Source organism: Pogoniulus pusillus, chromosome 1 (assembly GCF_015220805.1).
Source record: "Pogoniulus pusillus isolate bPogPus1 chromosome 1, bPogPus1.pri, whole genome shotgun sequence".
In the NCBI taxonomy this organism is placed as follows: domain Eukaryota; kingdom Metazoa; phylum Chordata; class Aves; order Piciformes; family Lybiidae; genus Pogoniulus; species Pogoniulus pusillus.
Window position 1 is genome coordinate 31,646,930 of NC_087264.1, and position 26,556 is coordinate 31,673,485.

At 43.7% G+C, this 26,556-nt stretch overlaps 1 protein-coding gene across 1 annotated transcript in view; it reads right to left on the reverse strand.

The window, feature by feature from the left end:
- RYR3 (ryanodine receptor 3) overlaps positions 1-26,556 on the reverse strand; it is a 236,770-nt gene that overhangs the window by 52,521 nt on the left and 157,693 nt on the right. Inside the window, exons 51-64 of the mRNA XM_064147758.1 lie at positions 25,819-26,000; positions 24,165-24,243; positions 22,609-22,698; positions 20,305-20,454; positions 16,396-16,458; positions 15,876-15,951; positions 15,605-15,728; positions 12,329-12,444; positions 11,210-11,277; positions 9,971-10,092; positions 6,834-6,883; positions 6,130-6,190; positions 4,673-4,911; positions 3,700-3,781 (exon numbers count right to left, since the gene is read on the reverse strand). Of these exons, the coding sequence (XP_064003828.1) occupies positions 3,700-3,781; positions 4,673-4,911; positions 6,130-6,190; positions 6,834-6,883; positions 9,971-10,092; positions 11,210-11,277; positions 12,329-12,444; positions 15,605-15,728; positions 15,876-15,951; positions 16,396-16,458; positions 20,305-20,454; positions 22,609-22,698; positions 24,165-24,243; positions 25,819-26,000 (1,502 nt within the window). The remainder of the gene's footprint in view (positions 1-3,699; positions 3,782-4,672; positions 4,912-6,129; positions 6,191-6,833; positions 6,884-9,970; positions 10,093-11,209; positions 11,278-12,328; positions 12,445-15,604; positions 15,729-15,875; positions 15,952-16,395; positions 16,459-20,304; positions 20,455-22,608; positions 22,699-24,164; positions 24,244-25,818; positions 26,001-26,556) is intronic.

The following is a 26,556-nucleotide window of genomic DNA, read 5'->3' on the forward strand; positions in this document are numbered from 1 at the left end:
GCTGACTTACTTTATCTATTTAATACATTTGACAAACTGAGAACATTTTATTTCTCACCTGAACAAAACTGCTGGAAATGACAGTGGTATAAGAAGCAGGTTAGTTAAAAGAAAACCAGCTCCACCAAAGTCCTGTCTGTGAAAGGTAAAGTGTTCCACAGAGCGGCTGTGCTGTGGAGCACAAGTGGGACTTCAGACTATAGAAAATACGCCTAGAGCACAAAGAATAGATCACTGCCTGCATTCCTTACACCTTTGCTTAAATAAGGAGCAAATGCCTGTCATCTGCATCAGCTTGTCTTAGCACTCAGGTTTTTTGCAAGATTTCACTTCTTTACTGTATATTTATGTATTTAGCGCCACACACTATACTATTTATGCAGTGAAATGGTGAGAAGTATTACTGCTACTTATCAAGGACTGATTTCCTGACTTCATCATTTCATGACTTAGCAACAAGACCAGTGAAGGGGCTAGAGGGAAAGTCTAATGAGGAGAGGCTGAGGGAGCTGGGGGCTTTCAGCCTGGTGGAGACTTAGAGGAAACCTCAGCATTCTCTACAACCCTGAAGTGAAGTTGTAGTCGGGTGGGGGTCAGGCTCTTCTCCCAGGACAAGAAGGCATACTCTGAAGCTGTGGAGGGTTAGGTTGGGTATTAGGAACCACTTCCTCACAGAAAAGGTGATTAGGCACTGGAATGGACTGCCCAGAGAGGTGGTGCAGTCACCATCCCTGAAGGTCTTTAAGAAAAGATATATGTGGCACTTGGTGGCACAGGTTAGCTGATGTGGTGGTGTTAGGTTATAGGCTGGACTTGATGATCTTGGAGGTCTTTTCCAGCCTCCGTAATTCTGTGATTCATGGTACTCTGTGTGCTATGTTCTGAAAGGGGTAATTCTGCACTCCTCAACACAACCTTCTCATTTTCTTGTTTGCCTGTTCTGTGCTAGCACTAAAACTCATCATCCTGAAAAGTTGGTCCAGCTAAAAATAAACTTCATCATAAAAATCAAACTAACCAAGCCAAATCAACAGCAAAAAAACCCTATGCTCATCATCTGGCTGCAAAAGAACGACTGCCAGGAAAAAAGAAAGGGGTGGAAATACACAGATGAAGGTCCAAGAAATTCTGAAACAGCCCTCTTCTGCATGAGACTGGAACCACGTTGGCTTAACACTAAAGGTAAGGTACATTGTGAAGCTCTGAAGCAGTGTTTATGCAAGACATGTGACAGAGTTTATCACACTTGGCACACAGGTTGGATAAAGACAGCACACAGCGTTCATCCTTTGAAATCCCGTGAGGGGGTTGGAACAGGCACGGACCTCTTAGAGCAGGTCACAAAAATGATCAGAGGGATGGAACACCTACCCTGTGAGGACAGGCTGAGAGAGCTGGGGTTGTTCAAGAGAAGACTCTGAGGAGACCTTACAGTGGCCTTCCAGTATTTAATGGGGGCCTCAGCAAAGATGGGGACAAACTTTTTGGTAGAACCTGTAGTGATAGGACAATGAATAATAGCTTTAAAATGAAAGAGGGTAGATTTAGACTGGATATAAGGACGGCATTTTTTACAGTGAAGATGGTGGAACACTGGAACTCACTGTCCAGAGAGGTGGTAGATAGCAAATTTCTATTTCACAGCCATGCTGGAATGTGAAAAATATGCACCTATATACCCTCCAGCATTATCTGCCGCCAGAAAACCAAAAGTAGCTGGCAGAAGCAAGGGCAAATGGCCTTAAAGAATTGAAAACCATTGCAAAAAAGGGATTTAGTTCACTTGGATATTAGGAGTAACATGATTGACATAATATTACCCTGTTTGGAGAGTGAGTGTTCATTCAATCTGAGCATTAGTTTAACTTGAATAACTGTTCAAGTCAGCTCCATCACTCACTTCTAAGTTTTGCTGAAATACCGAGCAAATGTGTTTGAAATCCTGCCTCCCACCTAGACACTGCTATCAGCCTACAGCCTTCATTTAGAGCCAGAGTCTAGTGAAAACCCACCTAAACGAAATTCACAGTTGGGAACCTCACACACAGCCTTAGGAGACTAATTAATATCCTTGGATATATCTGGTCTTATCACTCCTCCCTTCTAGGAAGACAACTGCAGCAGGAAAGAGCGATGCTGATAAGATCCATTTTTTTATGTAACTGCTCAGTGCTTACAGCTCTTGACAATCATTTGAAGGCCTGTACTGTGAGCTCTTCCCATTGCAAGGCAACTCAAACTTATTCACCTTTCATCCCCTGTGAGAAGGCTCTGACTGCTAGTTAGGATAGGACAGCTAATGTGCTGATTTAAGTTTTTCAAGCCGAGAAAGAGAAGAGTGGAGCTTTGTAATTTAGTGATGGATGTATAAATGACTGCATGGGGGCATAGAAAAGAAAGAGCTTGTGTACACCTGTAGCGTGGGAGGAAAAGGACAAATTTACCCATCAAGGCTGCTCTTGCCTTTTGCATGAAAGAATCACTGAACAAACTCCTGAAGGCAGGCAGTAGAGACCAGCATCTTTCATACCAGCCAAAGTATCTCCTAACCAGACTGGAGCTGTATTTCCTCCAGTTTAAGTCTCTCTCAGGTCCTGTGGATCTTCAGCTTTTCATTATAAGAGATCACATGAAGCGCCTAGCCTAAAGGCTGTGGAAGCACAAGGAAGGCTTAGGATGACCTCAGCTCCTGTTTTGTGATAGACCAACAATCAGAGCTCTCTTTTCTCAAGTAGCATACATAGACTGGAGCCTCTTAATGGAAGAAGATCCAGGGCTTGGAACATACCATAGCAACTACAGCCTGGAGAAGAGGGGGCTCGGGGTGATCTCACTGCTGTCTACAACTACCTGAAGGGAGGCTGTAGTCAGGTGGAGGTTAGTCTCCTCTCCCAGGCAACCAGCAACAGAACGAGGGGACACAGTCCCAAGATGTGCTGGAGGAGGTCTAGGCTGAATGTTAGGAGGAAGTCCTTCCCAAAGAGAGTGAATTGCCATTGGAATGGGCTGCCCAGGGAGGTGGTGGAGTTGCCATCCCTGGAGGTGTTCAGGAAAAGCCTGGATGAGGCACTTAGTGCCATGGTCTAGTTGATTGGACAGGGCTGGGTAACAGGTTGGACTGGATGATCTTGAAAGTTTCTTCCAACCTATAAACTAGATGCTTAAAGGAATTGCAGACCCTACTATTTTTAAAATGTAAGCAGGTGATAAAGTGATTTGCTTTGTAGAGGTAAAGGCTGTCAAAATGCTCTACATATGCTCAGGAATTTATACCCAGGACAACTATTTTGAGAACTCAGTACAGACCTAGGTGTGGAAATGGACACAGCCTACTTAGCCTACTTACCACAGCAACATGCAGTAGGCAAACTTTGGGAACCTTAATGCAACTTGTGAAAAGAATTAGTTTTCTTGAGGAAAAAATACTAACTCCCTGCCATATGCATGCAACATGAGTTGCCTGCTTTCATTAATTTTAGGTTATGGGTTTGTTTGGTTTTGAGGCTTTGAGTGTGGAATAGAACTCTTAAGATACCACAGAATCACAGAACCTTAGGTCAGCTGCAATTCAGAGAAAGTATCTCCTAAACATGCTCATACTGTTTCAGATAGACTTTCTATGCTGCTTTATTACCTAAATAAGACACTCCCAAAGAAAGAAACAAAGACAAATTACATGCTGAGTTTTTCATTCAATACCTTTCAACGTAAATGTTCTTTCCAGTCCCAAGGGAATAGAGGCTACAAAGAATTCTGTAACATGAAACTTGTACATCACCCACTAGAGGAAAAGAAGAAGATGATCAGCATTTATTCAGCTAACGACTACTTGCCAAATACGAAACATCTGCTTTACACAAATTGTGCCCCATGTAGCACTGAACTCAGGTAGGCTCCCAACAGCACAGTTGTGTTATTGATCTTCAACTAATACCTGGTCTGTAAACTACACTCATTCCAAGGTCAGAAGAGATTCTAGGAGGTCAGCAGATTTTTGCTAATATTGCAGGTTACTAAGAGGTCAGCAGATCCTTGCTAATATTGCAGGTGATCACACTCGTAGAGTGCAAGCGCATCAATCTGTGTGCACTAGGAAGACCATCTAAAGTCTCCTCACCTCTTTAGAGGAAGCCTTTTCATGACTATCAATCTTTTAATTACCTTCTGCATTGGAACTGGGATCACTCAAAGAGATACCAAATTTGGGCACAGGATATTGCTGAATCTTGAGGAGACATTACAGCAATTTTAAACTAATGGACGCTAAAAGTGAGGAAAACTTAAATTACAATGGTTTTTAAATGCAAGGGAAAATCTAAGGAATTAATAATGAATTTTCTCCTTTAATCTAATGAAGTAAAAAAGTAACAAAATGAGCATAATTCGATTTTCTACAGGAAACTATAAGAGGAGGATTTAGTTTTCTATAGGAAAACGACAGTGCATAGTTTATTTTTCTGCAGGAAACTATAGGAAACTAGCCCCAAAGGATGTGTATTAGTGAGTATTGTTTTCAAACATGCAGTAGCAATAAGGCACTATGTAGCTAACTGCAGATCTCATCTTGGGAACGTAACTGATAAGAGAATGTCACCCTTTGAATTAGGGCAGTCATTGCTGCAAAGCATTTGTGCTGCCACAACAGAATAAACACTAAAATCGAAAGACTTACGAAGCAAATCAATTCCAAACTGATGCTGTGATATGTGTTCAAAAATGGATGTCAAGATGGGCAGCAGAGCTACTGTGGTGTAATTGATGTTCTGGGACACTCCCTTGATCTGTGTCCGCGAGTGGGTGAATTTGCCAAGTTTCAGGTTTTCGGAGGTTTTCTCCAGGTCTTCAGCTGCATTTTCAAAAAAAGCTCTCAGCCCAGCTTTGACAAGCTCCGAGCCTGACTTCATCACAGTCCTGCAGACAGCAAGGGAAAGCTATTAGCTTTGCACTCAGCCTTAGCATGCACTGCAGAATTCTGGAATCATAATGAATGGCTCAGGTTAGAAGGGACCTCAGAGCTCATCTCCTCCAACCGCCCCACCATGGGCAGGGACACCTTGCAACTAGACTCAGCTGCTCAAGGCTTCATCCAGCCTGGCCTTCAACACCCCCAGGCAGGAGGCAGCCACAGTCTCTCTGGGCAGCCTGTTCCAGAGTCTCACCACCCTCACACTGAAGAACTTTGTCCTCAGCTCCATTCTAACCCTGCTCTGCCTCAGCTTCAAATCATTCCCCCTTGTCCTGTCTCTAGACACCCTTAGGAAAGTCTCTCTCCAACACAGACGTGAGTTACATTCTTCCAGTCTCTGAAAACAGAAACAGGTATGAATGAACTTTACACTAGAGAGTTACAGCTACAGAGCAGTAAAAGCAACAGTTGTTTAAAAGTATTTAATAGGAAGCCATAACCACAAATGCTACTCAGTCTCTTCTTTCCAGTCTTTGTGATCTGCCTTCAGATAGGATAATGCCTTCTTAGCAAATGCCACAGATGGTGAGCACAGTCCTCTCCACAAAATGCTCAAGGGAAGTAACTCTTAATTCCTAAAGTTTATTGGGAAAATACCCTAAGTCTAGAAAATGCATCTTCAACGCCAGCATCACAGTTCCACTGCTTAAGGTTTTTGCATCCTTCTCCAACCCCTTAGCATACCTTTCAGTGTTATTGCTGACTCACATTCACTGCCAGGAGGCTGTATAACATAACCAGAAATGCACTCAGATTAAAGCTATCTCGAGCTGTGTTTTAACCTACATAACCATTTCAGTGGCAAACAGTAAAGGCAAATGTAACTACGCTCATACATTAATACCTTCTGCATACTTCTAATATCTCATCTTCCAATATGCACTAAATTGTCTCAATATCTACAGAAAGCAATACTTGCAGTTCTAAAGTCTGTCATTTCTATTCCCCAGTGAAGTCTTCAAATGCCCTTGGAAATGTTTCAATGACAGGCTTGGAACAGAAACATTTAGATGAAACCCTTTAGATGAAATCTAATATAGAAATCAATAGATGAGTTAGTGACACTGCTAATATCACTAACAAGTGAAATAAGCATAGAAAGAGCTCCTGACAAGCTCTGTGACACCAATAGTGTGCGGTTGGTACAATCATTGCAAACTTACCTTGTATCAAGAGACTGAGCTAAGATGTGCAAGCAGTTCACCATCGTAGCAGAATCACTCCCTGGTTAGAAACAGGTAACAGGAGAGCACAGTAAGCATAAAAACTGCAGCACAATCTAATGATCCAAAAAATCATCTTGGCACTGCACAAGACATGACCTAATTCTCCCACCTTAGGTCACAATGGAAATTAGGACTGGTTCTTAGGAGGGAAAAATCAGGTCCAGCTCTAGAACTAACTTTCAGTTTGTTAAATCCATTTCAACACAGGAACTCAATGAATCCAAAGTGTCTAATTAGGGCTCACTTCCATCACTTGACCCTGAAACATTCAGAACTTTGCATATTGTAGCACCTAACACTTCTTTTGTAATTTTCTTACCAATATCTTTGCAAATCAATGTTATTTCTCTCTTCAGCCCTCAGCAGTCTGAGAAATTGGTGCCAGAAATCAAAACAATTAGTGCAAGATGATTTCTCAAATGCAAGGAATATTTTCTAAAGGAATCTGAAAATCCTAGATGTTGCTATTTCTTCCTGTTCCAACACCTGACATAGTGTGTTAACTATTATGCTGAGAGCCATCTCTAATGCACTCAGTAACCTGACAGAATTTTGCCTCTATTTTGTGAAAAGCTTGAGGCAAAGGAGAAGCAATGGTTAGCCACAGCTACAGCAATGATTATCCATGAGTTTTAACTTACCAAAAAGGGAGATCCTATGTCTAACAAGAGCAGCTAGTTTGCAGAAGAGGCTGAAGTAGGAAAGAAGAGAAAGAGCACAACAATGCAAGACAAAGATTAAAGGCTGATTTAGAGCAGAAGGTCAGGTGTAATGGGAACATGAAAAAGAAAATACCGCAGAGTTCCTGGAAAGTGGAGTTGGAACCACATGTGACTACAGCAGGCAAAGTGCTGCAGTAAGCAGAGTCACTTTTTGAAGCTTCTGAATCCTCTCATTTTCTAAGCTTCACCACTTCAGAGATTGTGTAAAATTTGAAACACCCTTTTGATTAGAGTGGTTTCCAACAACTGCTGATTCAGGGAACTGCTTTAGAGACTCCAGCACAGAGCCACAGAGCTGCTGCAGGCAGTGAAACATCTCCTGTGAGGACAGGCTGAGGGAGTTAGGGTTTGAAGCTTGGAGCAGAGGAGCCTGAGGGCTGCCCTCACTGCTGTTGCTAAAGGTGTGCAGGGCAGTGTGGGCAGGATGTAGCCAGGCTCTGCTCAGGGATGACCGAGGACAGGACAAGGGGCACTGGGGGCAAGCAGGAGCAGAGGAGGTGCCACAGGAACAAAAACTTTGCCCTGTGAGAGTGTCTGAGCCCTGGAGCAGGCTGCCCAGTGAGGTTGTGGAGTCTCCTTCTCTGGAGACATTCCAAACCCACCTGGATGTGTTCCTGAATGACCTGCCTAGGATGACACTGTTCTGGCAGGGGGGTTGGACTGGGTGATCTCTGGAGGTCACTTCTAACCCCTACCATTCTGTGTTTCTTTACGGCTATTATTTCTGAACAAGAAAATTCTGTAGGAACAAGAAAAACTGAATGCTGTTTGAGTTGCTTGGCTTGGCATTCTGCAGGAGATGAACACAGCAAATCTTCACACTATTTCAAACAATTTGGGGACACACCCTTCATATATAAATCAATCTGCTGATGATAACATACACAGAGGAGCAAAGCTTCTGGCAAATGTGTCGGAAATTTGCAGATATAACCCACATTTCAAAAGAACAGGATACTAAGAGAGAAGAAAAATCAGCAAGCATTTCAAGATTGAAGAGGCTTCTTTAATTTCTAGAAAGACAGACAGCTAGGCTGATTTGCTTGTCACCTGTACTGTGCTTCACAAATGGAATCTGAGCACAAAAACATGAAGCAAATATATGTGAGGAATTGATATGGTCTCATAGTAACAACCACTTGTCACAGCTCTCTTCACAATAGTAAGAAGATTTTATACCTTCTATAAGACAACATTAATTTATTGTCACTTCTCTCAGTGAAGGACAAAGAATCATATTTCTGGATTTTTAAGATCAGATCTGCAGGCCTTCATGTGCCTTTATAAGAGCATTTTTTACAACCCTAGCAAGCATCTTTCCTGCTTTATTGAAGCTGACCTGGACAGACTTTAGGGAGGTAAGAGGAGTGTTCAGAGAGGAAGCACGAACTTGAAACGAACTGAAATAAAACCAGAATGCTAGAATGCCTCAGGTTGGAAGGGACCTCAGAGCTTATCTGCTCCAATCTCCCCACTATGGGCAGGGACACCTCGCAACTAGACTCAGATGCTCAAGGCCTCACCCAGCCTGACCTTCAGCACCCCAGGCAGAAGGCAGCCACAGCCTCCCTGGGCAGCCTATTCCACAGTCTCACCACCCACCTACTGAAGAACTTCTACTTCAGCTCCAATCTAGCCCTGCCCTGCCTCAGCTTCAAACCATGCCCCCTTGTTCCTTGTCCTGCCTCTAGACACCCTGATGAAAAGACCCCCTGAAGCCTTCCTGTAGAATCCATTCAGACACTGGAAGGTAGCTGTAAGGTCCCCCTGGAGCCTTCTCTTCTCCAGGCTGAACACCCCCAGCTTCCTCAGCCTGTCCGCACAGCAGAGATATATCACCTTTGTGGCCTCCTCTGGACTCCCTCCAGCTGCTCTGTGTCCTTCTGTTGTAACACTATTAAGATAAATGGAACAAAAGCTCTATCCTCTTGAATCTGAGCTGACTTTCCTAACTGCTGGACCATTATCTTACTGCGCTTCCAGCTGCATTACATAAAAATATGCAAGGCAGAATCTTAGAGACTCAACACTCACTTAAGAGATGAAAACAAAAGGGTAAAAACTACTGAGAGAAATGCAAAGATGTGCTGGAAGATAAGCTAAAGATGCAATCTATGAAGTTCAGTGCTAGGCATGACCTTAGGTAACATGTAAGCAGCCTCTGCTTTCAAATTTTATATCTACTGAGAAAAGTAGCCAACTCTGGTGAAACTGATTTCTAGTGAAAGAAAGAAAAAGAAATCTGAGAAACTGACAGCTGAAGTAAGAAATCATGAGTGTAAAGGACAGTTTGAAAGAATCCAATATGAAACGTCCCCCCAAAAATAACTGGCAGCACTCCTTTAAGGCAGAGAAAACTTGGCAAAGACCAGCAGTTAAAACCAAAATAAATACTAACTGCTAAACATTAATTGCAGCAAAATGGAAATCCCATTTTTGTAAAGGTAGCACATCACAAATTAAAACCAACTGTCTCTTTCTTAATCGAGTTGTTCTGGAACAACTTTGAGTCAAATGGCCGCTTACATCCAAACCTGAGCCACTGCAGACATCCAAAAACTGTGACATTCCAGCAGTTGTTGTGTGGGTGCAGAGGCAATATATGCAAAGAGAAAGGAGAGGCCATAATTAGCCCTAAAAAGCTGCTTCGTGGTATTGTCAGAATTTCTGATCTCCCAAAGTTTAAATGTGAACCTATCTAAATGACTCCACAGCTTCAACCAGGAGCTGCCATCGGTAATGACAGACAAACCCAACTAACGTTTATTAGCTCCGTTTCTCGCAGGATAATTTGCTGGGTTTGGTATTATCACCCACAAGTGTATATCTTAATGCTGAAATAGAATATGTTGCATAAATAATTAGCATATACAGGGAGAGAATTTTTCAATTATAAACGAAGGAATCCTACTCACAGCCATTCTGATGCAGAATGAATGATTCACTTTCTATGGGAGGACAGTGAGGTTTTGAAGCACCTTTTCTTTTAAATCAAAGAATAGACCTTTAATTATCTCTATAGAACCCTCCTGTGTATATCTCCATTTTCTACTTACCTTGCTACCATTTCCTTCTCCTTATTTGATGCATATCCACTGCTGCTGAGTGTTTTTGTTGGAGAAGACAGGAAGTAGAGGCAATGGTTTGTAAAGTACTGATCAACTAATGGCAAAAGAACCTAAGAAACACAGACACAAAACGTGTTTTTCACAGAGGACAATGGGAAATGTAGCAACAATGCCCCAGTTGGTTAAAGTTCATTCAAGTTCTGTGACAGCTGTATTCTCTCATTTCAGACACAAACCCACTTCAATTCAGACCTCAAGTCTTACACTTTGACTTAAAAGTTATGTAAAATAACAAGTGACAGAAATCTCTCTCTTTTGGATCTACTACTGCAGGATTTCTCTGCTCACATTCAATAGTGATAAATAGCACTGAGCTTTGAGCACTCTTCTTTGCCACTATTTACACAACTGTCCAACACAGATAGAAAGGGAGAGAGTGTTGAGACTTTTTGTTTGTTTGGTTGGTTTTTTTTTCTAATGATCATAGAATCACAGACTTGTCAGAGCTGGAAGGGACTTCAACGATTATTCACCTCCAGCCTCCCTGCCACCTCACACTAGATCACGCTCCCCACAGCCACATCCAGCCTGGCCTTAAAATTCTCCAGGGATAAGGCTTCCATCACCTCTCTGGGCAACCTGTTCCAGTGTCTCACCAGTGAAGAACTGTTCCAGTGTCCTTCGTGGTGAAGAACTTCTTCCTAATATCCAATCTCAATCTACCCACTTCTAGTTTTGCTCCATTTCCCTATCACTACCTGACATGCTAAGAAGTCCCTCCCCAGCTTTCCTGCAGGCCCCCTTCAGATACTGGAAGGTCACAATAAGGTCTCCTTGGAGTCTTCTCTTCTCCAGGCTGAACAGATCTTAAATTAAATCCTAAATGTTCCTTATTTCCTGATTAGGTACACAAAAGTGTAAGACATTCCTCTGCATCTTCAGTGAGACTTACTAATTTCATGTTATAAACAAGCTGTCCTTTAATTTCTGTGTTCCTTTTCACACAGAGATATTGAAGTCTTCTGAAAGAGCTGAACCCAGCAAATGTATTGAAATATATTTGAAGGTATTTTGAAATACCTGTTAACAACTTTTAATCCATTACTTACTATGACAAAAAAGCAAAAGATCTATTTCTATTACCTGAAGAGCAGGCTAACTGTACACATTCCCATGTTCTGCACAATGAATGCATAGGCATACAACTTGAAATACTAAGTCACTCACTTTGGCAAAGAATTTTATTTCCTGCTCATGTGGCGATTTTTCAGTTTTCCCACTGGTTACAATGGCTTCTGCAAGGATACAAACAAAGCAGACACAGATAAGAAGTTGTCTAATAAGGCAATCTCTGTGATATAGCCTTGCAATCTTGACTTTGCCAAAACACAAACCAGCAGACACAGTTTATCTAGTTACAGATGTCCAAGAAGTTAGTCTCCTCATGTTGAGGTGAAACCTTCTATGGTCCACTTTGTGGCTGTTGCTTCTTGTCTTATTGCTGCTGACCACCGAGATTGGCCCCAGCCACTTCACACCTACCCCTCAGATATTTGTACACATTGATCTGATCCCCTCTCAGCCTTCTCTCAAAACTAAACAGCCCCAGGGCTCTCAGTTGCTGTTGGTAGGGGAGATGAACAAGTTTCTTAAATCCTAGAATGGCTTGGGTTGGAAGAGACTTCAGAACTTATTTCCTTCAACCTCCCCACCATGGCCAGGGACACCTCACAACTAGACTCAGATGCTCAAGGCCTCACCCAGCCTGGCCTTCAACACCCCAGCCAGAAGGCAGCCACAGCCTCTCTGGGCAGCCTGTTCCAGTGTCTCACCACCCTTGCACTGAAGAACTTCTTCCTCAGCTCCCATCTAAGCCTGCACTGTCTCAGCTCTCAGCTTCAAACCACTCCCCCTTGTCCTGTCTCTAGACACCTTGATGAAAAATCCCTCTGCAGCCTTCCCGTAGAATTCCTTCAGGTACTGGAAAGCAACTGTAAGGTCCCCCTAGAGCCTTCTGTTCTCCAGGCTGAACATCCCCAGGTCCCTCAGCCTGTCCTCAAAGCAGAGATGATGCAGCCCTTGGATCACCTCTGTGGCCTCCTCTGGACTCACTCCAGCCACTCTGTGTCCTTTTTCTGCTGAGGACACCAGCACTGGAGGTAAGATTTGAGATGGGGTCTGAGCAGAGCAAAGTCAAGGGGCAGAATCCCCTCTCTTGCCCTCGGCCCACACTCCTCTGTCTACAGCCCAGGATATGATAATAGTGGTCACCAAGATTTAAGCACCAGTCCATGTATTGAAGTATCAACTGTTTGGTGCCTTTCCAGTACAAAACACACAACTTACCCAAATGTGCAATAAACTCTTGTGCAGAATCGACGTACTTTAGAATTTTCTTCAGAAACTTAAAGGCAAACCTCTTCTCCATGGAGGAAGCATCCAACTCCATGTCGTTCAGACCCCTGGATTAGAGAGCAGTAAGGCAAACGGCACTGATGATGGCAGCAGTACAAACTATGTCAGCCTTAGGAAGCATTCCACACATTTCACAGTATGGTGATTTGCACAAGTTAAAAACGACCTTCCACAGCAGCTCTGAGTTGCCAGCTGCACAGCAAGAACTGTTACATTTCTTAACTTAAGAGCACTGTGCTCTTGGACAAATGAAGCCATGGGACATTGAAATCAAAAAGAGCAATGCATTGGCCACTCAATTTACTGCTGACAGATTCAAGTACCAAGTGTTTAGGAAGTCTGTTATCACAGCTTTCCAAAATCAGTTTAAGTACTACACTTTACTATCAGTTAGAAAAAATGACCTGGCTAGAAGTGGTGCAGAGTCTACAGAGGGCTTGAAGTGTGTCAGAAGTAGGGAAGAAATGAGGAACTGGTAGTGTGTGACATTGAGGCAAAGGCAAGAAATGATTGAAGAACCAGGAAAGTTACTGAACTTCTTTGTGGTGCAGAGGAGATGATTGTCCTGAAACTTCTTAGCATTTAGGTGAAAAAATAGCTATGAGGTGAATCCAAGGAAAAACGCAACTATGTGGGAGAAGGCTCATGAAGCAGGAGATTAAACAACAACAATATCTAATACCAAAATGTGTGCTCTTGACCACGTCAGAACATGGCTAACAGGAGAGGAATGGTTATAGTTAGGAGGATCAAAGCAGGAAACCAAGGCGTACGTTCCAGTCCCATTTCACACATACATATAAAAGGACTCCAACCTCCAATCCTACAGTGTCTTTGCAAAAATGATAATAAAACATTCTGTTTGGAGAGTCCTATGGTTTTATAACCTCCTCCTAACTGATACAGCACACCCAGGAATTTCATGGGTAGCAACAGCGAGGTATGGCTGGCAGGCATCTCCTGCTGCGTCACTGCCACAGAGGGTAGTGTAGCCAAGCATGTAGCTGGTTTTAAAGTGAGATCACTATATATACTCTCTTTTTGCTTTCTGAGTAAGCCATTGTTGCTCAGAGATTACATATCCTTTCCAAAATACCAACACCTTGGTAGCTCTGATAAATAACAATGGCAGCACCAATAAAACCTGTAGAGATTCAAAGCTGCTTTACAAAATGCCTTCTTGTTTCTACCATGTACTGAGCAAGGCCCAAGAGATTTATCTGTATGTCATAAACACCCAAAAGTGCTTCAAAAAGAGTTCTCAAGGAAGAGTGAGGAGCAAAAATCAAAACAGAGGCAGATGGTATATGTAAAGTACACACACTGTGCCACCCATACATTTCCAATTATACAGAATTACCCTGGTTTAGTGATTAGTGCAATGCCTTCAAGAATGCCGTTCTGGAAATGTGATAATTGCAGTCAGTGCTTCACAAGATTTTATACATGCTTGAAAATATGTACATATTCTTCTGAAGAAAACACTGAGTAGGGGATGATCTTGATTCACCCTCACAGAATCACACAGTCTGTCTAGTTAGAAGAGACCTCCAAGCTCATCCAGTTCAAGCTTCAACCCAGCACTGAAAGACCACAACTGAACCATGTCCCTAAGCACCAGCTCCACAGGCTGCCTAAACACCTCCAGGAATGATCACTCCAGCACTGCCCTGGACAGAGCATTCCAATGTTTGAGAACCCTTTCAGTGAAGAAATATTTCCTAATATCCATCCTGAACCTCCTTTGGCACAGTTTGGGACCATTTTCTCTGGTCGTTTTGCTGAGCAGAGGCTGCCTTCTCCTCACTCCAACCTCCCTTCAGGTCTTCCCTCAGCCTCCTCTTACCCAGCCTGAACACCCCCAGCTCCCTCAGCCCCTCCTCATAACCCAGGTGGCTCCAGGCCCTTCTCCAGCCTTGCTGCCCTTCTCTGGATACACTCCAGCCCTTAATGCCCTTCCTGTGATGAGGGGCCCAAAACTGAACATAGCACTCAAGGTGTGGCCTCAGCACTGTTGAGCACAGGGGGATGATCGCCTCCTGTCCCTGCTGGCACCATGTGTCTGACACAAGCTAGGATGCCATTGGCCTTCTTGGCAACCTGGGCACTGCTGACTTGTGTTGAGTCAACACAGACAGTTACTGCAAACTCTTTGCCTGCTCCTCATGAAGAATCTGAACAGACTTTCCCAGGATGACATGCCCCTGCAAACATTGTCTTCCTAACCCAAGTAGATTCAGCTTTAAAGTAGTATTGAAATCAACATGTGATCAATTCCATCAGTGTTTCAAAAGACCACTCATCTGCAGGAACCAAACCTGCTTTTTCAATTCACTGGCTCTAATTACAGAGGATATAAAAATGTTTGGTGGCATTGGTTGGTTCCAAGCTGAGAGCCTACACATGGCAAGAGGGAATCCTCCTCCGTAGTAACACAGAAATGTGTATTTAGAGATGTCTTCTGATATCCTAAGAAATACTATTACTTGCAGACACCAATGAAGTTATCTTTTGCAGATCCTACTAATTAATTTGCAGGAATTTCTGAGTGTGTACTTTCACCAGAGACACAGATTTGCAAAGCATAAGTAAATGAAAAATGGTAAGAGCTCACTACATGCATGTACAGAAAACTGTTCATTAACACAGTTGAGTTTACAACAATGCCTATGTGAAGGCTCCTATGTGCTCTGGTGTTTCATAAGCAAGAAAAGAAATGATAGTTATAGTCCAGTAACTCACAGCTCAATTCCAAAATACGAAGAATACAGTATAAGGAATTATTTTATCATGTGTAAGTTCCCAGAGGCCATCTTTCTTCCTGACAGTAAGCTGGAGTACAGCTAACACAGTCTGGGCTTCTCCTTGGATAGAAGGACCAAATGGCCACAAAGCAGCACTTGGTCTTAGTGCTTCACACAACTCAAACCCACATTTCTCTGAAGAACTGGACTGAAAAGAACTTTCACTTGGCTATGTTTCAGTTTTAGACCTCAGGTTTATTTTCTGGTGATCCTTACTGATGCCACTTGCTGTTACTTTGAACCACCTACTTATTTAACTTCGCTTCTGCTGCATTTTGTATTTACTATGCTCACACAGCTGCTGAAAACATTATCTGTCTATGCTATTTCAGAAATCTTTCTGAATGTGAAAACAAGAAGGATTTTGATTTATGGAGGATATATTAAAAGAAGTGCAGCTTACCTAGATATGATGATCCCATTGACCTGAAGGAACTTAAACAGCTCTTGTGCCTTTTCCCGGTCGCGCCATTTCTCCTTGGCTGTCAGCGTGTCGTAAGGTACCAACAAAGGGTGACTCCCTCCACCTTTAGTAAGTTGAAAGAACTATAAGTTTTCCTGCTGTAATATTTGTTTTGCTTCAAGTATAAAATGCAACAGTTTTGATTGTCTTACACTGTCTTCTTTCAGACTGTTTCTTCTCTCTCACTTTCTTTCACAGGATTCTGGCTTACCTTTGCTTTCCAACTCCATTTTCTTCTTTTTGGCCCATATATTGTGATAGTTTTCTGCCATTACCTCAACCATTCCCTACATTACCATTAGGAAAAAAAAAAACAAGATGCAAAATTAAAAGGTGAAAGCTAAAAACGATGTAAATCTACATAGCTTTACAATCTTGAGTAAAGCCCACACTCTTGTGGTGAAGAAACATCACAGTCCAGTGTCATTCCTACATTCAAGCAGAGGGTACACATCATGTGCTGTTTACAGCCCCTTCCCTAGCTTCAGGATCACTTTTTCTAGGAACTCAGGAAGCAGTAATGGGATAAACACTGGACATATCTCCTTTCAGTGCGTAAATGTTGTGGTGTGCACCTTTCTAGAGCCACAGCCACAATCACACCCAAAATTCAAGGTGTGCACCTTTCTAGAGCCACAGCCACAAACCTGACAAAATTCAAGTAATTCATCATAACATCCCAACTCTATTAATTCTTTTCAGCACAACACATGCAAAGCACAAACACCAACCTGAAGCTCCCTAGAAAGCACCACATTAGAAAGATCAAGGGGTGTTGGGCTATATCCATTTCCCTGTGGGGAGGGAAAAAGAACACAACAAAAGCAAATTAATTTTAGGCTGAAGTATTTCAGAGAGAAGAGTCTAATGTTCTTCCCCTGTACTCAGCACTGGTAAGGCCACACCTTGAGTACTGTGTCCAGTTGTGGGCCCCTCAATACAAGAGAGATGTTGAGGTGCTGGAATGTGTCCAGAGAAGGGTGACAAAGCTGGTGAAAGGCCTGGAACACAAACCCTGTGTGGAGAGGCTGAGGGAGCTGGGGTTGTTCAGCCTAGAGAAGAGGAGGCTCAGGGGTGACCTCATTGCTGTCTACAACTACCTGAAGGGGCATTGTAGCCAGGTGGGGGTGGCCTCTTCTCCCAGGCAACCAGCAATAGAACAAGGGGACACAGTCTCAAGTTGTGCCAGGGAAAGTATAGGCTGGATGTTAGGAGGAAGTTCTTTCCAGAGAGAGTGATTTGCCATTGGAATGGGCTGCCCAGGGAGGTGGTGGAGGCACAGTCCCTGGAGGTGTTCAAGCAAAGCCTGGATGAGGCACTTAGTGCCATGGTCTGGTTGACTGGACAGGGCTGGGGGATAGGTTGGACTGGATGATCTTGGAGGTCTCTTCCAACCTGCTTGATTCTATGATTCTATGTTCTGCAAGAACACCTCTGCTGCTGACCTGAGTAAAACCATGCACATTTTTAAACTTTCTGGTAGAAAGGTGCATTCACCTTTCATTTTGCCACATGCTGGAGACACACACTAGAGAATTAAGAGGACGTATCTGCTGACGTGAAAATAAGAAGGCTGTCACAGAGGCTTAGATCTGTGTGTAACAGATGGCGAGCTGCTAGAACTATGCTGCTCAGCCTATGACAGACCAGTCATGAGTCATACAAGAGGTGCCTTCAAAACATGACAGAACCAGTGCAGCACAGCCTGAGCAAGCCAGCCATGTACTACAGACAAGATATTACAGCAAGGAGTTAAAACAGGTCATTTTCTCATGGAATTCACTGACTAGGGAAAAGGAGAGTGTAATACATTTAGGTAGTCTTAACACATTTAAAGTGTGCAATAAACTCATTGAGTATATGTTAAATGTGAAAGGTCACATATACATCAGTGATTTCAGTCAGATGCTGCTTTTACAAGTGCTGGACTCCTCAAGAATACCTATCATGCAACAGGAGATTTCTATTGGATGTCAGGAACAAGTTCTGCACCATGAGAGGGGTGGAACACTGGAATAAGTTTGCCCAGGGAGGTAGCTGAGGCTCCATCCCTGGAGATATTCAGAGTAAGGCTTGAAAAAATGCTGTAAGCAACCTGCTCTAATGGAGGTGTCCCTGCTGCCTGCAGGGGAGTTGGATGAGGTGACTTTTGGGCATCTCCTCCAACCCAAACCACTCTATGATTCAATGGTCTTCTAAGGCAAGAAGGTCCAACAGCAGAACACATACAACTATCTGGAAGCAGAGATGTCAAAGCCAAAGGGAGTGCCTGTAGGGGAGTGAGGTTTGCTGAAGGGTTGGAAATGCTGAAGTACTGTCTTGTAACAGAGTGCTTTTGGTAAGCAAAATTGCTGCTGGGGTAGGAACCCAGTACAGGCTTAAGATGTCTGACTGCGATGCTCAAAGGTTGAGTGCAAGAGTACGTAAGGAATCAGCTCATGATATGTCTATGAATAGTCCTTGCAGAAGCTCTCTGCCCAGTTCACCACTCATTAAATTCCACTGTACTGAAGCATAAATGAGTGTTTAATTCACCCCAAAGGGTACCATTAAAATCCCCCAGCACTTTTCATAGTTTAAAACAGCTTTCCCCCTTCCAAGTGACAAATATACTGAGCAGTAAGTCTCAAAATGCTGTGGAGAAAATTACAAATGGAAAAAAATGAGACTGTACTACATTAGAATGCCAGATACTGTGAACCACCCGTGAAGTCTGCATGTAGGTTGAACAAAAACTACTAAATACACAGTCTTACTTGTCACTTGTAATGAAGGAGACTCCACAATTTCTCCGGTGTATAGGGTTAACACTCCTGGGGGAGTGACCCTGAACCTGACCCTAGGGGTCTTGGCCCCTCCTCAGGGGTGGGCCACACTCCAGGTGATGGTTAGCCCACTCCCCCCACTTCCTGCGGTATAAAAGAGACAGGAGCTGCCTGTCTCTTCCCTTTTTTTTTTTTTTTTTTTTTTTCCTCCTTTACCTGCGTTCATGATCACACACACACTGATACTGCATACCAGCCACGAGGCAGAGACACCATCACACTACTCGGGTTGTATCCATCCCTGTTTGTATTTTGTTGTTTTCCCTTCCTTATCCTTTGTAAACTCCCCTACCTCCAATCCCTTTTTCTAAAGTTAATGTTAAACTTTTCCTTTTTAACTTCCAAATCGAGTGAGATTGATTTATCTGGGTGTCCCTACCTTTATCTCTCTCCCTGTCTTTTGGGGAAAGGAGGGGGAAGAGGGGAGGGCGCTCTATAAATTCTATAAATTGTCATTGGGTCTACCAAATTTATAAGAGTCTCTGGGAACTTACATTTGAACCCAAGACAATTTATTTGGCGCCGGGTTCCAGACGGCAAGAGATGGAGAAGGCGAATCCAGCCAGTATGCTGAGGTGAAAGCCATCCAGCTGGCCCTGGACATTGCAGAACGAGAGCAGTGGCCAATGCTATACATCTACACTGACTCATGGATGGTAGCAAATGCCTTATGGGGGTGGCTGAAGGAGTGGAAGAGAAATGATTGGCAGAGAAAAGGGAAGCCTATTTGGGCTGCTGATCTCTGGCAAGACATTTCTGCACGCCTGGACAAACGACCGGTTAAAATCCGACACATCAGTGCTCACATCCCAAAGAGCAGAGCCACTGAAGAACAGCAGCATAACCACCAAGCTGACCAGGCTGCCCACATCTGCCAGATTGACCTGGACTGGAAACACAAAGGTGAACTGTTCTTAGCTCGGTGGGCACATGACTCTTCTGGTCACCAAGGAAGAGATGCCACATACCAATGGGCCCGAGACAGATCCGTGGACATATCCATGGAGGCCATAACTCAGGTTATCCATGAATGTGACATCTGTGCCACCATAAAGCAAGCCAAGCGCATGAAGCCTTTGTGGTACGGGGGAAGGTGGTCAAAGTACAGGTATGGGGAGGCCTGGCAGATTGATTACATCACTCTGCCTCGGTCTCGTAGTGGCAAGCAGTATGTGTTAACCATGGTGGAGGGAAGCACGGGGTGGCTGGAAACCTACCCAGTACCTCATCCGGGCAGCCTGCTCCTGGGCTGTGCCACCCCCACAGGGGAGAAGTTTTCCCTCCTGTTCCCGTGGTACCTCCTCTGCTCCAGCTTGCCCCCAGTGCCCTTTGTCCTGTCCTCGGTCATCCCTGAGCAGAGCCTGGCTGCATCCTGCCCACACTGCCCTGAACATCTTTAGCAGCAGCAATGAGGGCAGCCCTCAGGCTCCTCTATTCCAAGCCCTAACTCCCTCAGCCTGTCCTCACAGGAGATGTTTCACTGCCTGCAGCAGCTCTGTGCTGGACTCTCTCAAGCAGTTCTCTGAGGTTCTTCTAGAATATTGTGTCCAGTTCTGGGCACCTCAGTTCAAGATGTGGCCTCACCAGGGCAGAGTAGAGGCGGAGGAGAACCCTTCAGGACCTACTCAGCACAGCCCTTTAGTTATACTTCAGTTTTTATGAGTGACAGGACTTCAAATCTCAGAACTCTTAAAAGTTCACTTATATTGGAAAAAATATACAAATATACAAACCATAAAATTCCCATAATGAGGTATGATGTCTAAGTAAGTTAACAAAGAAGGCTTTTGCTTTCTAAATCCAATTGCACTGTACCTGGCTAGACTGAGACATGTTGCGGAGCTTCTCATTTTCACGCTGATGCATTATTGCATCTCCACTTTCTCTGGTCCTTTCTAGACTCCATCCCAGTGCCAACATGGTCTTCAGTGACTCTCTGGCAGGCCAACGGTAGATTTCCTTTTCCTTTCAAGAAAATAATGTAACATTTCTCTGCATTTAGCAAGTAACAAACAGCCAATAAAAATATTCTGTCCTTGTTTCTAAATTGCCACCTGTCAGAAAAGTGAACAGGATTTGTATGTTATATCTCCAGAGATGAGGTATTCACTTCCACACGAGGGCAATTTGTTCTTGGTGGCATTTATTGATGAGATATATACTACAAACTAAGATCACTCAAGTGAGCTCTGCATCAATAATGTAGTTTTCATATGGAAACTTATTCACTGAATCCTCTAGCACTAAATAGAATCCTAGAATGGCTCAGGTTGGAAGGGACCTCAGAGCTCATCTCCTCCAACCACCCCACCATGGGCAGGGACACCTTGCAACTGGAATCAGCGGCTCAAGGCCTCACCCAGCCTGGCTTTCAACAAACCCAGGCAGGAGGCAGCCACAGCCTCCCTGGGCAGCCTGTTCCAGAGTCTCACCACCCACACACTGAAGAACTTCTTCCTCAGTTCCCGTCTAACCTTGCTCTGCCTCAGCTTCAAACCATTGCCCCTTGTCCTGTCTCTAGACACCCTGATGAGAAGTCCCTCTGCAGCCTTCCTGCAGGATCCCTCCAGCTATGAGAGGGCAGCTCAAAGGTCCCCCTGAAGCCTTCTCTTCTTTGGGGTGAAGACTCCCATCTCCCTCAGCCTGTCTTCACAGCAGAGGTGCTCCAGCCCTTGGAACACCTTTGTGGCCTCCTCTGGCCTCACTCCAGCAGCTCTGTGCCCTTCTGCTGGAGACACCAGCACTGGAGGCAAAATTGGAGGCGAGGTCTGAGCAGAGCAGATCCAAAGGGCAGAATTCACCCTCTTGCCCTCTGCCCACACTCCTCTGCCTGCAGCCCAGCACACAGCTGTCTGCTGGGCTGCATGAGGGCACCGCTGGGTCCTGGGGAGCTTCTCAGCAGCCCACATCCCCAGGTCTCTTTCTTCAGAGCTGCTCTCAACCCACCTCTGCACCCAGTCTGTATCTGTGCTGGGAACTATCCCCATAGCATCAGAAGTGCTGTGAAGTTGGTCAGTCAGACCAGCATGCACCATGTGTAAGCAGCAGCACACGAGGGCCTATTCTCAGACTTCCACTATTTATATCCATGCCATTGGGCCAGATGCCCTGGCTCATAACTACCAACAGCCTGCAGCTCATGGCAGGTCTGTGATTCTGTCCCAGCAAAATCACTCCTTCACTATGTGTACAAACATAGCAGTTTGTAGGCAAAGATCTGACCTTTAATTTCAACAGTTCTCATCGGAGACAATTCAGAAAACTTTTTTTACTGCTTTAATAATAACCAACAATTCTTCACCTCCTCTTCAAAAACTTCAAAGTGATTTAGAAACCTTGGGAAATTAAATCTTTTGAATCCCTCTCTGTTTTTTGTCATCTCAATTTGCTGAACAGTAAAAGTGTGGTAAAGAGGGATCAAATGCGAATGACTTACCTGAGTCACCCAATGAATCTCTGCAAAAATACTTAACAGAAGTCAAATTCATTTCACTAGTCTGACAACCAGAAGCCATTAATGGCTTGTCAGGAAATGCAGATGAAAAATGCTTTTCACCATTTTCACTTGAGGCATCACCTATGCTTTCTTATTTTTTTTTCTATTCTCTTTCTTGAAGACAAAATTGCCTTCAGATCGGTTAAATTACACTTTCATCTAAAAACTAGAAGTTGCTGCCAGTCATTTCTCACCCAGGAAGGCCTGCAAATCCTGTGCTATTCATACTCTGACTACAGACTGGTCCAGGTGCTTTACCATGAGAGTGGTAGAACGTTGCAACAGGTTGCCCAGGGAGGCCCCATCCCTGGACATATTCAAGGTGAGGCTTGACAGGGCTCTGGGCAACTTGATCTAGTGGAGGACGTCCCTGCTGCCTGCAGGGGAGTTGGACTGGATCAGCCTTGGAGGTCCCTCCCAACCTAAACCATTCTATGATTCAGATGGACCAGGCTTTGTGTAAGGTTAACAGCCATCCACATTAGCATATAGGTGTTGCCATTCTTAATTGTAGGAGTTCTAGTTTGTCTTTCCTCCTCTTAAAATCAATTTGAAACAGCCTCTATAAAAGGTACACAGATCAATCTGCTTTGTACTAATGCAGCTGACAATTCCTCTATTACCTTTTCAGTTAAAGTTTTGAAAGGTCTTAATAATGGATGAGTCTTCATATTTTCATCCAGAGAAACCCCATATTTCCATCCAGTGTTAGTCTGAAAAAAAGCAGAAATGCACTGAAAGAAGCAGCTGAAAACAACACAGATGAGTAATGGCAAACTGGGCAGTTCTGCTAATCTAAACTCTGCCACTGAGGTCTCTGTCAAAAGGGCACGCAGCCAGCTGTGGATGCAAAGGAAGAGAACACAGCCCTGACTGGCAGATGCCATCCTGGAAGACCAAACCTCATGCAACCAGTTTGGAGCCCCTTTCTACCAGACTGATGGATTATGGAGGTACTGGCTAAGGTGAAAGGAGTGTCTCTGTTTCTCCAAGAGGCTAAATGCAGCAGCACAGCCAAAAAAATGTAACATTAACAGACCAGGCACTAAACTTAGCGGCTCTCTTACCTTAATATTAACTGAGATGAATGTGTGTACATTTACATACTTTCCTCCACACATTGGCAGACACAGCCCCACACAACAGAATTGTTATTTTTATGTAAGTGGCCACCCAGGGAGGCTGAGACTGCCTCCTCCCTTGGACTGTTCAAGGCCGGTTTGGGTGAGGCTTTGAGCAGTTGAGTCTAGTTGAGAGGCATCCCTGCCATAGCAGGGAGATTGAAGGAGATAAGCTCTGAGCTGCCTTCCAACCTAAGCCATTCCATGACTAATTTGTTATTAATTGCAATAATAAATTACTTAACCTCATCTCTACCTTTTTTTTTCCTTGAAGAGGGTTAAAATTTACACTTAGATTGCATGAATTACTCATATCCAAACACTCCCAACATAGTTACCAAAACCTGCAACTCCATCCAACTGCATTTTGCTCAAATTTAACTAGGAAAGTCCCATTTAGTGAAATCTTTTGGCAATATGTAACACTAAAAAGGCTTGTATTAAATGTTTTATTGTAAAAGTTATTTACTAAGTAGCATATATTGTCTTGGCTTACAGCTACTTTGAAGTAGTAAAATAGAAATGAAAGACAGTGATAGAGCACTTGGGAAATTAAGAGAGGAAATCAATACTTAACAGTCTGCCTAAGGCTAAAAAAGGAAGAAAAGCTGTAAATACAGATTCTGAAATTAAAAAAAAAAGACAAGAAAAAGCAAAAAAAGACATTAGACTTTGCAGGTACTGTCTCAGATCACATTGCTGCTGCAGCCAAAGTGAATTTTACACCCAGTCACAAACCATCATTGCCAAGCAAAATTAAGCCAAGATCTACATACCCTTATTTAAAGAAGAAAATAAAAGAAAGAAAGAAAAAAACAAAACAATCCAAGTACCCTTTTTTAATTCCTGTGAAATCTTTGTCCTAATAAATTTTGGCCACTTTGAAAAGGTGACCAATTTCAGTGCATTTTCTTGAGAAAATGGTTTGTTCCATGGACCCTTCAAGACATATACAAGCATTAATGCACTCCCAGGAAGGACCCAACAGATAAGCTACCCAGTGTTTCTGTCAGGTATTGTCCTTTTCTGACAGTTGCCAGACTTAAAATAATTCCTACCTTGTCAAAGGCCCATTTGTCATGGGAGTGCTCAGCATACTTGCTGACAATGTACTCCAGCTTCTCGGGGAGCACGAGGCTGTGAAGAAAGAGGAGCAAAGTCAGTCAGCCTCAAGCTACTGCAGCCTGGCCTAGGAAGGACATGCCAGGATGAGATAACACTAATCAAAAGACTTCACCTCCAGATGAAGGAATTTGGCTTGGGAACTCCATTCTCTTTAGAAGCAAGGCCACAAAACAAAGCAGAGCTATAGGAGCATTTTCAGGCAACCTCCAAAGACATAACAGTTACACTTACTAGAAACTTAAATCACAAAGAAAACAAAACCTCTTCACCATAACTAGAGACACTTTTTTTCCTTGGTGATTCTTACAACAGGAAACTAATGGTATGGATGTTTCATACTGCATAATCATGGAGGGATAAGACATTAATAGCAAGAATCAAGTAGCAATCCTCAGTTCTTGAATAGAAAGTATTTGAAATTTGTATTTTAAAAGCACAAGTGTACCAGGAAGGACAAGTCCCTGTTAATGACCTGTTTGTCATGTCACAGGGTCACAGGATGTTAGGGGTTGGAAGGGGCCTCCATAGATCATCAAGTCCAACCCCATTGCCAGAGCAGGATCATAGAAACTAGTGCAAGTTGCACAGCAACACATCTAAACAGGGCTAGAAAGACTCCAGAGAAGGAGACTCCACAACCTCTTGGGGCAGCCTGTGCCAGTGCTCTGGGACCCTTACAGTCAAGAAATTCTTCCTCATGCTGAGGTGGAACTTTCTGTGCTGCAGTTTCCATCCATTGCCCCTTGTGTTATCCCAGGGCACAAGTGAGCAGAGGCTGTCCCTGTCCTTTCCTTCCTGACCCCCAGCCCTCAGATATTTATAGACATTGATCAGATCCCCTCTCGGCCTTCTCCTCTGCAGACTCTCAGCCACAGGGCTCTCAGCATCTCCTTGTCAGGCAGTACTGCAGGCCCTTCAGCACCCTTGTAGCCCTTCCTTGGACTCTCTCCAGTAGATCCCTGTCCCTCTTGAACTGGGGAGCCCAGAAATGGATGCAGTATTCCAGGTGGGACAGAGTGAATGGGGAGGAGAACCTCCCTGGATCTGCTGGACCTACTGCCCTCCAGGATGCTACTGTCTTTCTTGGCCACCAGGGCACATTGCTGTCCATGGAGAACAGGTTGCTATGGAGGAATTCTCAAAATAAAGTGAAGATTTTACAAAAATCAGGCAAGGAGTAAATGGAATCCCAGATTTTCATGTTCTTGTTCCATTGGCTATAAGCACACACTAAACAATGCCAGTAGCAAATGTACAGGAGGTGCATATATCCCAGCCAGCTGAACTGTTGAGTAATAGAGTACACAAGGAGTTGAGTTTACTATGGACTCTGCAAATGCAATGTGGAAGTATTTAACATCTGGGCAATACTGAGAGGAAAGAACAGCTTTTATATATGGTAAACAAGGTATGTTGCAGTGTCCTGCAGGAGGAAGCAAAAACCCCTACACTATTTCTCAAAGGTACTGATACCATGAAAGCATCAGTCAGCAGCCAACCCTCCCTACAGGGGAGAAAAACAGCCTTGAAAGGAAACAGCAGAAAAATACCTAAGGAAAGGAAATCAGTATGATTTATGTCACTTACTTAGCAGTGCTGACAGGTTTGGGATCAAAATTTCCTTCTGGATCCAGCGAAGTCTGCTTTTCCAAAGTTGACTTAATTCGTGTATCTAAATAGTCAGGGGGCAAGGCACCAGCTATAGCACTTAGACAAGGCAAAGCCATACGAAAGAGCTCTGGATCATACTTCTGCAGGAGAGATAGGAACTGGTTGGAAAATCCAATAGAAAAACATGCAAAGTGTTAGTGAAAACCAAGCAGCCATATGGGAACATTAGAACATGCAAACAGAGAGCAAAGCACATTCCAGAAACCAAGCACAGAGGAAAATTACTGCTGCGTGACTCTCTTGCTTGGTGTCAATCTTATGCATTTCTAAGGCTCCTGAAATGAACCCAAGAGCCTGCTGCCTCTTGTGTAAGGACATACAGAGTCATGACAACCTATGTAGGAAGGGCCAGGGGCTGCTGGGATAGCAACAGAAGTGCAATCAGCTATCAAATGCTGTCTCAATTCTACAGTGACTAATTCCTATCTTAGCTGCAGAAGCCATTGCCATTTCTCCCTCTTTTCCCCTGATCTATTTCAGTTTAAATGATGCTGGTTACATGAAATTGTGCTTTCCTGCAGCTGTCAGTTCATTATTTTCCCAAACTGTCCTGCTAAGAGGTGAACAAGCACACTTGCTCTTCTAAACAGTGAGTTTAGAATCAAGTCTCTACCTTTCAGATTCTTCACTTGTGAAAGAGGCAGGATACAACTT